This window comes from Muntiacus reevesi, chromosome X (assembly GCF_963930625.1).
Source record: "Muntiacus reevesi chromosome X, mMunRee1.1, whole genome shotgun sequence".
In the NCBI taxonomy this organism is placed as follows: domain Eukaryota; kingdom Metazoa; phylum Chordata; class Mammalia; order Artiodactyla; family Cervidae; genus Muntiacus; species Muntiacus reevesi.
The window spans coordinates 61,788,394-61,801,573 of NC_089271.1; the positions used below are offsets into that span (position 1 = coordinate 61,788,394).

Here is a 13,180-nt window from a genome sequence, read left to right on the forward strand (position 1 = left end):
TGGATGGGAATCCTCCTGCCAATACAGGGAACACAGGTTTGATCCCTGGTCTGGGAAGATTCCACATGTTGCAGAGCAACTAAGTCTGTGTGCTGCAACTACTGAGCTCATGCACATAGAGACCGTGCTCCACAAAAAGAGAAGCCACCGCAAAGAAAAGCCAGTACATCACAATGAAAAGCCCATATATCGCAATGAAGAATAGCCCCTGCTTGCCACAACTAGAGAAAGCCCGAGCACAGCAATGAAATCCAGTGTGACCAAAAATTAATTAATTCAAAAAAAGAAAGTGGAGGGGTTATGGATTTGAAGGGAAATTACAAAAGGATTAAGGTAGTGAGAAAGCCATAACAAACCAAAGTGGAGGACAAAGACTACAATAATGGAATTTTACATTTTCAGTAGAGTAATTCTGGGAAATGGCCAAATCCAAGAGCAGGCAGAGAGATTTTTGTCACAGAACTAGAGTGGCAAACACTAGCAGTGGCCAGAGAACTGTGAAGCTGGGGTGCTGCCTGGTTAGTCAAATCACAGAGCTCTCTGATCAGGTGAAGAGCTGGAGTTTGGGTAGAGGGGAGAATCAAAGCTAGGTGCCTGAAAAACTGGGACTTGTCTGACCAGGGATCGAAATCTGGCCCCCTTGCATTGAGAGTGTGGAGTCCTAGCCACTGGACCACCAGGGAAGTCCCAATTCCTTCTTGATGTATTAATTTGTTAACTTCTTTTATATTTCCTTATTTTTTTTGAGAACACAGGCATCTGGCTCTTATTCTCCCCTCTACCCAAACTCTACACTCCAAAAGTAGGGGGCCCAGATTCGATCCCTGTTGGGGGAACTAGATCCTGCAATCTGCAACTAAAATCCTGCATTCCACAACTAAGATCGAAGACCCACGTGCTGCAATAAGACTTGGCACAGCTAAAGAAATAAATAAATAGATACTTTTTTTAAAAAAGAAGGAATAAAAAGAGAATTCCTCAGCAGTCCAGAGGTTGGGACTCCACACTCTCACTGCCAGGGGGCCCAGGATTTGATCCCTGGTCAGGAAATGAAGATCCCACAAGCTGTGGGAGGCAACCAGAAAAAAAAAAAGAAGAAAAAGTAATAATACCAGAAGACATGAGCATTGAATACTACCAGAAGGCATGAGCCTTTTAATCTGGGTGTTGAAAGCAATGGTCTGAAAATAGTGAAGAATAAGAACGATGATCATTTCTACTGTGAAACAAATAAAAAAGACTAATGACTAAAATGACTGAAAAAGACAAATAACTCTCCAGCAATGGTGACATATAATAATATGGGTACCCTCATGTATGACTGGTAAGAATGTACATTAGAACAAACTTTGAGGAGTAGTGTGGGTAGTGTTGACTTGTTGTTGTCCAGTCACTCAGTCCTGTCTGACTCTTTGCAGCCCCAGAACTGTAGCACACCAGGATTCCCTGTCCTTCACCACCTCCCAGAGCTTGCTCAAACTCATGTCCATTGAGTCGGTGATGCCATCCAATCATCTTGTCCTGTGTTGCCCCTTCTCCTGCCTTCAATCTTTCCCAGTATCAGGGTCTTTTCTAATGAGTTTGCGCTTCGCACCAGGAGGCCAAAAGATTGGAGCTTCAGCTTCACAGTATCAGTCCTTCCAATGAATATTTAAGGTTGATTCTTTTAGGATTGACTGGTTTGATCTCCTTGCTGTCCAAGGGACTCTCAAGAGTCTTCAGCACCACAGTTTGAAGGTTTCAATTCTTTGGTGCTCATCCTTTTTTATTGTCCAGCTCTCACATCCATACATGACTACTGGAAAAACCATAGCTTTGACTGTATGACCTTTGTAGGCAAAGTGATGTCTCTGCTTTTTAATACACTGTCTAGGTTTGTCATAGCGTTTCTTCCAAGGAGCAGGCATTTTTAATTTCATAGCTGCAGTCACCCTCTGCAGTGATTTTGGAGCCCAAGAAAATAGTCTCTCACCGTTTCCATTGTTTCCCCATCTACTTGCCATGAAGTAATGGGACCAGATGCCATGATCTTACTTTTTTTGAATGTTGAGTTTTAAGCCAGCTTTTTCACCCTCCTCTTTCATCTTCATCAAGAGGCTCTTTAGTTCCTCTTCACTTTCTGCCATAAGGGTGGTGTCATCTGCATATCTGAGGTTATTGATGTTTCTCCCAGCAATCTTGATTCCAGCTTGTGCTTCATCCAGCCTGGCATTTCACACAATGTATTTTGCATATAAGTTAAATAAGCAGGGTGACAATATACAGTCTTGATGTACTCCTTTCCCAATTTGGAACCAGTCCTTGTTCCTTGTCTGGTTCAAACTGTTGCTTCTTGACATGCATGCAGTTTTCTCAGGAGGCAGTTAAGGTGGTCTGGTTTTACCATCTCTTGAGCCTCCTTTATTGGCAGATGTGTTCTTTACCACTAGCATCACCTGGGAAGCCCTGCTAGCACGTGAAATGAGTGCAGTTGTGTGGTAGTTCGAACATTCTTTGGCATTGCCCTTCTTTGGGACTGGAATGAAAACTGACCTTTTCTAGTGACCCCATAAGAGACTGAGTCAGACTTGCCTGTCTGTGTTGAGGAGTCTCCAGCGGAGACAAATAGTCCACAGTTTGTTGTGATCCACACAAAGGCTTTAGTGTAGTCAATGAAGCAGAAGTAGATAGATGTTTTTCTGGAATTCTCTTGCTTTTTCTATGATCCAATGGATGTTGGCGATTTGATCTCTGGTTCCTCTACCTTTTCTAAATCCAGCTTGAACATCTGGGAGTTCTCAGTTCATGTACTGTTGAAGCATAGGTTGGAGAATTTTGAGCATTACTTTGCTAGCATGAGTGTGAAACTTTCAATTGATATACTGAACTTCATCAAAATTATGAACTTCTGCTCTTCAAAAGATACTGGTAAGAGAAAGAAATGACAAGCTACAGACTGAGAGGAATGTCTGCATATCTGATAAAGGACTCGTACTCAAAATAGAAGAACTCTCAAAACTCAATAATGAGAAAAAAAATAATCCAATTTTTTAATGGGCAAGATTTGAACAGACATTACATCAAAGATGCTCAATACATTAAGTCAAATACAAATTAAATACAAACTAAAACCATAATGAAAAACTTAATAGAATTAAAAAAAACCTGACACTACCAAGTGGTGAGGAACTAGAACTAACTGGAACTCTCACACATTACTGAAAGGAATACAAAATTGTATAACCAACTTGGAAAACAGTTTGGCAGTTTCTTATAAAGTTAAACATACACTGACTATACAAACTAGCAGTCCCATTCCTATGCATTCACCCAAGCAAAATGAAAATTTGTGTTCACACAAAAACCCTAATGCTAATGTTAACAGTGACTGCATTTGTAATCACAAAACACCAGAAACAACCCAAATGTCCCTCAACTGGGGAATGGAAAAACAAACTGTGGCACATCCATACACTGAAATCTATTTAGCAAAATAAGAAGGAACAAAGTACTGGTACAAGCAAGGGCATGGAAACATTTTAAAGGCTGTGCATGGATTGGAATAAGCCAATTTCAAAAGGCTATATACTGTATAATTTCATATATATATATATATTTATATATATATATATAAAACTTTTTTAGTCATCCTGTGCGGCATGCAGGATTTTAGTTCCCCCCAACCCATGCTCCCTGCATTGGAAGATCAGCGTCTTAACCACTGGACCACCAGGGAAGTCCCTGTATGATTTAATTTATATGACAGTTCTGAAAACACAAAACTACAATGACAGAAAATAGGTAGTGAGTACTAGGAAGCAGAGAGGAGCTGACCATAATGGAGAACTGGGGAATTTTTTGAAGTGATGGGTCTATTCTGTATCTTGATTATCATGCTTGTTACACAACTAGAATGCATTTGTCAAAACATGCAGAAATGTACACTAAAAGGAGTGAATTAAAAAAAAAAAAGGAGTGAAGTTTACTATACATAATTATACCTTAATTAAAAAATGAAAAAATAATCCTAGCACACACATGCATACACACACATAAACACTTAGAAATGTATGAGAACAAAGGAACAAGGAGATTTGGGGGGTGATAGACATAATCATTATGGTGATAGTTTAATGGGCATGTACATATGTCAAAACTCACCAAACTATATTCTTTATGTACAGTTTACTGTACATTGATCATACCTCAATAAAGCTTTTCTAAAAAGGAGGAAGATACATGAGGGGACTTCCCTGGTGGTCCAGTGGCTGGGACTCTATGCTCCCAATGAAGGGGGTCCAGGTTCAATCCCTGGTCAGGGAACTCGATCCTGCATGCTCCAACTAAAGATCCCGCATGCTGCAACGAAACTGAGGGCCCCATGTGCCACAACCAAGCCTCAGAACAGTCAAATAAATAAATTAATTTTAAAAGAAATGAGAAGAAAATATAAGTGAGTATATTTAAAACCTTGAAGTAGGGACAGCCTTCCTAAACAGACGAAAAATAAAAAGCCATAACGGAAAAGAATGATGTATTTGACTACATTAAAATTTAAAGTTTCTATTCTAAAGAGATAAAAAATAAATACAAAAGAAGGGTAGATTGGGGAAGTGTTTGTAACATATATAAAAGACAGATAATTAGTATCTAAAAAATAGAGAACTACAAATCAATGAGAAAAAACAACCCAATAGAAACATAAGCAAAAGATATAATAAGCAAATAAGAAGAGAGGAAATGCAAATAATAAACATATGAAAGGAAGATATATAAATTGGCTAATAAGCAGAGAACTACAAATCAAAACATCACCTTTTGCCTTACAGATTTAAAAAAATTATTTTAGTTTTTTGGTTGTACTGGGCCTTCACTGCTGCATGTGGGCTTTCTCTAGTTGAGACGAGCAGAGGTTATTCTTCGTTGAGGTGTGCAGGCTTCTCATTGCGGAGGACTCTCTTGTGGGGTATCACAGGCTCTAGGCACACAGGCTTCAGTATTTGTGGTGCACGGGATTTGGCTCTGCAGCATGTGGAATCTTCCCAGACCAGGGATTGAACTCATGTCCCCTGCATTGGCACGCAGATTCTTATCTACTGTACCACCAGGGAATTCCCTGTCTTACAGATTTTTAAGTTTAAAAAGATTGATATCAATTGTTGGCAGAGGTATGAGGAAATATGTGCTCTCATACACTGTTTTTGGAAATATTCAGCCTTTTGGTGAGCAATACTGCACTATCTATTAAAATGTAAAATGTGCATACCCTTCAACCCAGTAATTCTATTCTTCATAACCTATCCTATAGAAACACTTGCATATATTCACAAAAAATAGGTAATGGCGGGGGGATAAATTAGGAATTGGAATTAACATATACACACTATCATATACAAAATAAACAAGGACCCACTATATAGCACAGGGAACTGTACTGAATATCTTGTAATAACCTATAACGGAAAAGAATCTAAAAAAGAACACACACACACGTATATATAACTGAATCATTTTGCTCTATACTTGAAACTAACATAATATTATAGATCAACTATATTTCAATAAAAAATATTTTAAGCCTTAAAAATATATGTTTTTTAAAAATGCAATATGCTTTGAGCCAATAGCAGTTCCAGGAACTAGTTCTAAAAAATAATCAGAAATGAAAAAAAAAAGACCAACATACCAGGTATTTATTACAGTATTATTTATAATAACAAAAAATTCCAGTGTATATCAATAGGAGAATATGAGATAAATTTTAGACATTGCTTAGAAAAGACTGACATCCACATGACATTAATTGTATTGCTATGATTTCTTATTTGTATTTTCTCATTTTCTACAATAATGTTATACTTTCATAATAAGAAAACAATTAAAAAATTTTCATAGTAAAAGTTTTTAAAAAGAGTTAATGGAAAAAAAAATAAAAAGAGTTAATGGGAAAAAACCAAAAATTAGAAACTCTCTCAGTGATCCTCAAACTATATATGGCAAAGGACCAATATGCAACACCTGTAATTCATGTAATATTGCACATCAATTATATATGTCAATTTAAAAATGAAAATAATTGCTAAATGGTAAATTTTATGTTATGTTTATTTTATCACAGTTAAAAAAGGGAAGCGGGAAATGGTATATGCATACTGTAGAATATGATACAGCATGTCTTATGTAAGAAACACTGATTTAACCTCATTCTCTTAGGTATAGTGCCAAATAAAAAAGTAAGCTGTGGAACAATGTAGAGTATATCACTTATATAGGGAAAAATAAACAAAATATATATATTTGTATTTTTAAATACACAGAAGATGATCTGGAAGAACAAACACCAAACTGGTAAAACCAGTTTCCTCTGGGACAGGGACCTACATTGGAAGAGGCTGAAAAAAACTATCTATAATGTTTGACTCAAACAATAAAAATATATTCACGAATTACTTGAAGAATCAAAACTTCAACAGTATGTGAACCGTAAACTTCCAGATGTTCAAGCCGGACTTAGAAAAGGCAGAGGAATCAGAAATCAAATCGCCAACATCTGTTGGCTCATCAAAAAAGCAAGAGAGAGTTCCAGAAAAACATCTACTTCTGCTTTATTGACTACGCCAAAGTCTTTGACTGTGTGGATCACAACAAAGTGTGGAAAATTCTTCAAGAGATGAGAATACCAGATCACCTGACCTGCCTCTTGAGAAACCTGTATCAGGTCAAGAAGCAACAGTTAGAACCAGACAAGGAACAATGGACTGGTTCTAAATTGAGAAAGGAGTACATTAAGGCTATATATTATCACCCTGCTTATTTAACTTCTATGCAGAGTACATCATGAGAAATGCCAGGCTGGATGAAGCACAAGCTGGAATCAAGATTGCCGGGAGAAATATCAATAACCTCAGATATTCGGATGACACCACCCTTATGGCAGAAAGCAAAAAACTAAAGAGCCTCTTGATGAAAGTGAAAGAGGAGAGTGAAAAAGTTGGCTTAAAACTCAACATTCAAAAAAACTAAGATCGTGGCATCCAGTCCCATTACTTCAAGGCAAATAGATGAGGAAACAATGGAAACAGTAAGAGACTTTATTTTCTTGGACTCCAAAATCACTGCAGAGGGTGACTGCAGCCATGAAATTAAAAGATGCTTGCTCCTTGGAAGAAAAGCTATGACCAACCTAGACTGCATATTAAAAAGCAGAGACTGAGTAATATTCCATGGTGTATATGTACCACAGCTTCCTTATCCATTCGTCTGCTGATGGGCATCTAAGGTGGAGAGGGAGGTGGGAGGGGGGATCGGGATGGGGAATACATGTAAATCCATGGCTGATTCATGTCAATGTATGACAAAAACCATTACAATATTGTAAAGTAATTAGCCTCCGACTAATAAAAATAAATGAAAAAAAATTAAAATTAAAATTAAAAAAACAAAAAGGCAAAAAAAAAGCAGAGGCATCACTTTGCTGACAAAGGTCCATATATTCAAAGCTATGGTTTTTTCCAGTAGTCATGTATGGATGTGAGAGTTGGACCATAAAGAAGGCTGAGCGATGAAGAATTGATGTTTTTGAACTGCGGTGTTGGAGAAGACTCTTGAGAGTCCCTTGAACTGCAAGGAGATCAAACCAGTCAATCCTAAAGGAAATTAGTCCTGAATATTCATTGAGAGGACTGATGCTTAAGCTTAAGCTCCAATACTTTGGCCACCTGATGTGAAGAACTGACTCATTGAAAAAGACCCTGATGCTGGGAAAGATAGAAGGCAGGAAAAGGGGAGGACAGGGGATAAGATGGTTGTATGGCATCACTGACTCAATGGACACGAGTTTGATCAAGTGCCGGCAGTTGGTGATGGACAGGGAGGCCTGGCATGCTGCAGTCCACGAGATCACAAACAGTTGGACATGACTGAGGGACTGAACTGAACTGAACTGATACTTTTCCACAATTTACTGATTAAAAAAGAGTTTTAAAGAGGACTTTAACTGGCAGGATGAAGGAAAATGCATGATGCCAAGTTCATTTTATAACAACTACACAATGTTGCCTCTATACATCAAATATCTTCTAGCTTTATTTACGTGCATGGACAATGTGGGGAGGGAGGACAGGAAGTGCTCAGGAAGTTTTTGGACTCAATATTCCTAAAAGAATTTTTTTAAATAACATTTACATATTTATTACTACTTATAAATAACCATGGCAAAGTAGTATTGTTCATCAAGTTACAAAAAAAAGAGTATCAAAAATAGTATCAGATTAGAGAAATAAATACATAAGACACCACTTTCTTCAATATTACTAATAGGAAAAGTCTATGGGGGGGATAATGGTCACAAAGAAGAATTTATAGTAAATTGAAGGAGTGAAATAAGAAAGTGACTTAAGAGAAACAAAATTGATTTGTAAGTTGAAAAGAAAAGTATAGGTCAAAGAGTTCTTATTGGCAGAGCAACAGGGAGAAGTTGGCAGAACTGCTAAATGGTTTACCTCTTTCCTCTGAAAACTGAGGATGTAAAAAGCATGGCTAAGGTCTACGCAAACAGAGTTGACATTTCAACAAAACATTTCAAATTTCAAGACTGACACTGATGTATACCCCCTTGTGTTCAGATAATAGGGACTCCCGATGATATTAAAGTGAGAAAGGGCATGTGCTAATGAAGTACAATGTTAGATCCTAGCTTCATCTTAGGAAAAGATCTGCTGAGAAATTCAGGAGAACTGTTACACTTAAAATGGATGAGACTGTGAGGAAACAGACATAAATTATACATAAAAGCTTAAAATAAAATTTCCAGGCTCAAAAGCTTGTGAGTTCTATGTATTTTTCAAATACTCAAATATACAAATGTGATCCACATGTGACTGATAATGGATAGACACACTTCTTATATACAAAGAATTTTCTCATGTCATTACAAAACAATACAGGCATTACATAGTGGTACCAGTGATTTTATGGTGGTAGCTGTGTTTTCTTGATTTAATTTCAGATTTAAATGCAGGGCAATAGTGCATAAATAGTAAAAGAAGATAAATGAAGCCAGAAATAAGTAAACAAACAAGAAACTAAAAAAATTAATATATGGAACTCAACAATTAGAATATCTGCATGCACAAGCCATACAAAACATACAGCTATTAAATATTAACTTCAAATTGTATGAGTGAAATGGCCTGAAAGAACATGGCACAACATCATATTGTGTGCTCAATTTCTTATAATGACAAAAAAATGGAGACATAAACTATAATTTTTAACAACCAACAAGGACCTACTATACAGCACAGGGAACTATATTCAACATTATGCAATAACCTATAAAGGAAAGGAATCTGAAAAAGAATATATTTGTATATATGTATGTCTTCTCTAGTAGCTCAGATGGTAAAGAGTTTGCCTGCAAGGCGGGAGACCTAGGTTTGATCCCTGGGTCAGAAAGATCCCCTGGAGAAGGGAATAGCAACCCACTCCAGTATTCTTGCCTGGAAAATCCCATGGACAGAGGAGCCTGGCGGGCCCCAATCCATGGGATGGTAAAGAGTCAGACACGACTGAGCAACTAACACACACATATACGTATAACTGAGTGGCTGTGCTATATACCTGAAACTTACATGATATGGTAAATCAACTATACTCTAATAAAAACTTTATTAATTTTAATGAAATTTTGGCCATACCATATGGCATGCATGACCTTAAGTTTCCTGACCAGGGATGGAATCGTGCCACCTGCAGTGAAGGAGTGGAGTCTTAACCACTGGACCACTGGGCAAGTCCCTGAAAATTCTTAAACGAGTTATGTACTCAATGTTCTTCCCACTTCCCATCACTCCACAGAAATTGCCATTGCAAAGGTCACTAAATCTCACAGATGCCTTTCAGTCCTCATCTTACTTTGGTCTCTCAGCAGCATTTAATATAGTATTAAATGTACTCCTTCCTTTTTTCCTGCCAACAATACTCTACTCCCTTGGTTTTCATGACACCTCACCCTCTGGCTTTTCTTCCTATGTCTCTTCCCATTCCTCAGCTTCTTTTGTGAGCTTCTCCCTTCTACCTCCTATTCCCTCTATAATCCAACCAAAGGCAGATAGGATACGATTGGGAAATTATTATGGAAAGATTATCAAACTGCCAACATCTGTTGGATCATAGAAAAAGCTAGAGAATTCCAGAAAAGCATCTACTTCTGCTTCATTAACTATGCTAAAGTCTTTGACTGTGTAGATCACAACAAACTGTGGACAATTCTTAAAGAGATGGAAATACCAGATCTCCTTACCAGCCTTCTGAGAAACATGTATGCAGGTCAAGAAGCAACAGTTAGAACCAGACATGGAACAACAGACTGGTTCAAAATTGGGAAAGGAGTACATCAAGGCTGTATATTGTCACCCTGCTTATTTAAATTCCATGCAGAGTATATCACGAGAAATGCCAGGCTGGATGAAGCACAAGATGAAATCAAGCTAGAATCAAATTTTATTTTTTGGGGGGGGGAAGGTAAACTTTTATTTAGAAAAGAGAATTCAAATGACCATTTAAATCCCCCTTTCATTTCCAAAACAGAAACAAATAAGAAAACAAGGAATTGATTATATCTATCAAGCTCCCGCCCTCTATCATCTTTAGCCATTTTTAAACTACATTTCCTGGCAGAAGAGAACAGCTGATGATGGGCTCTAGTTCTAGGCTCTAGGAACCAAGGAAGAGACAAACAGAGTGGATGGTGGGGTGTGGACAGATGGGCCTGGGGCTCAGACAGGCACATGCCCAGTACCCAGGAAACAATGTTTAAAAATATACATGCATAGATAAATTTCCCAGAACCTAGGCATGGAAAGCTTATAACCATGAATACAGCAGCAGAATTCAAGCTGGGTTTTTGGCTCTCAAAAAAAAAAAAAAGGAGAAAACATGAACCTCAGCTAACTGTCCCTAACTTTAGCCTCTCAACTATGTCCTCCAGTCCCATTCTGGGGGCCACATCTGCAGGGTCAACAGCTACTCTGAATGATGGGAGGTGTGAGGAGCAGCCAGCCAGGAACACCCCACGCCAAATACAGCAATGAAAGATTAAAGCCTGCAGGTGACTTGTGTGGGCAAGGGAGCCCCCTGAATGGGCCAGAGTGCCCTGCCATACCAGGCGAGGGAAAGAAGAGGCAATAAGCAGTCGAGGCCTTGCCAGCTGGAGCAAACCCTCAAGCACTGCCACCTCCAGGTCTCGGGCCACTTTTGCCCAAGGCTGCCTTTCTACAAGAAGTTTTGGCCTGAGCTAAATATCAGACTTTTCTAGGGGCAAAGAATGGGAAGGGAAAGGGGGACGTAGCAAAAAGTAAAAAGCAGTCGGAGGAGAGGAGCAGAGAGTTGCAGCTGAGGTGTGTGAGGAAAGGGAGTAAGTCCCTGAAGTCTTGAGTCCTAGCTGAGGCCGCTGCCTGCTCTCCCTCCGCTGGGACTCCCACCTTCACCCCAGTCCTCCAGTGAGACCAGAGTTTCCTGACAGCTCTTTCTCCTCAACCTTAAAGAGCTTTGAACCTCAAACCACTATCTCTGCCCACTGACCCCCCCATGGGGAAAGGGACGAGTCCTAGGGGAAACACGCAGGCCTGTGGGGAGCTCTGGGCAGGAAGCTCAGAGGCTGCTAAAACAGCAAATGCAACCCTTAGTCTGCCACTCCAGGCTGTGGCAACCACTTGTTCCAGAGCCCGGATGAAGAGGATCCCCTGGTTGGCCAGATGAATGCCTAATGAAACAGAGGATAAAAGGACCTGGTCACGCCCTCCACTGGCCCAAGGTCAACTGCCCCAGTGTGAAAAGCAGGATAGTCAGAGACAGGCATGACCGCACAGAGCAGTTCCACCCCGAGAGGATGCAGACATGACACACGTCTCACATGTGTGTGTCTGCAGGAGGGCTGGGTCCACAGGTCTCAGGCAGGGAGAAGGTTGGGTCAGAAGGCACCACCAAGAAACGGCCTGAAAAATAAATAACCAATGAGATCAATGGCTCCTGCAACCCTGGTAATTAAAAATCAATGGGGAGTGCTGGATACATAGAAGGAAGGGGGAATCCCCCTTCTGCCTCTCCCAGGGCCACCAAGAAATTATGAGGCACAGGATTAGGAAGAGGTTGGGGCGGGGCAGGGACCACAGGCAGAGAATGTAGACAGACCTGGAGCAAATCTAACCGTGGGAAAAAGGGAACAAGGAAGAGTCGGGGAGGAGACGAAAGTTTCTTGGATCTAAGTTTCCAGAAGCATGGAATACTTCCACAGTCTCTGATCTGGTAAGCTCTTCTGGAAAAGAAGTGCTCTTTCCCTGGGAGCCCACCATGGGGCCGTGACTTCCATCCCAAAGCTGGACAGTAGGCAGAGGTGGTCTGAAAAGCAGAAGGCGTTAGGTAAGCCATTGGTAGCCTGGAGAATTGCCGAGAGAAATATCAATAACCTCAGATATTTGGATGACACATACTTATAGCAGAAAGTGAAGAATTAAAGAGCCTCTTGATGAAGGTGAAAGAAGAGTGTGAAAAGCTGGCTTAAAACTCAACATTCAAAAAACTAAGATCATTGCATCTGGTCCCATCACTTCATGGCAAATAGATGGGGAAACAATGGAAACAGTGACAGACTTTATTTTCTTAGGCTTCAAATTCACCATGGATGGTGACTGCAGCCATGAAATTAAAAGATGCTTGCTCCTTGGAAGAAAAGCTATGACAAACCTAGACAGCATATTAAAAAGCAGAGACATCACTTTGCCTACAAAGGTTTTATAGTCAAAGCTATGGTTTTTCCAGTAGTCATGTATGGATGTGAGAGCTGGACAATAAAAAAGACTGAGTGCCAAAGAACTGAAGCCTTCAAACTGAGGTGCTGAAGACTCTTGAGAGTCCCTTGGACAGCAAGGAGATCAAACCAGTCAGTCCTAAAGGAAATCAACCTTAAATATTCATTTGAAGGACTAATACTGAAGCTGAAGCTCCAATACTTTGGCCACCTGATGTGAAGAGTTGACTCATTAGAAAAGACCCTGATGCTGGAAAAGATTGAAGGCAAAAGGAGAAGGGGACAACAGAGGATGAGATAGTTGGATGACATCACTGACTCAATGGACATAAGTTTGAGCAAGCTCTGGGAGATGGTGAAGGACAGGGAAGCCTGGTGTGCTATAGTCCATGG

At 39.6% G+C, this 13,180-nt stretch overlaps 1 protein-coding gene across 5 annotated transcripts in view; it reads right to left on the bottom strand.

Annotated features, from left to right (window-relative positions):
• Nucleotides 1–13,180, bottom strand: part of SNX12 (sorting nexin 12) — an 86,006-nt gene that overhangs the window by 53,098 nt on the left and 19,728 nt on the right. The window contains exons 5-6 of one of the 5 annotated variants that reach the window (XM_065916959.1): nucleotides 11,894–11,975; nucleotides 8,420–11,743 (exon numbers count right to left, since the gene is read on the bottom strand). The exons of 3 other annotated variants lie outside the window; for them this stretch is intronic. In XM_065916959.1, the coding sequence (XP_065773031.1) occupies nucleotides 11,520–11,743; nucleotides 11,894–11,975 (306 nt within the window). In that variant the 3' untranslated portion in view covers nucleotides 8,420–11,519. Of the gene's footprint in view, nucleotides 1–8,419; nucleotides 11,744–11,847; nucleotides 11,976–13,180 lie in introns of those variants that run through there. One more of the 5 variants, XM_065916960.1, reaches the window with a different exon arrangement.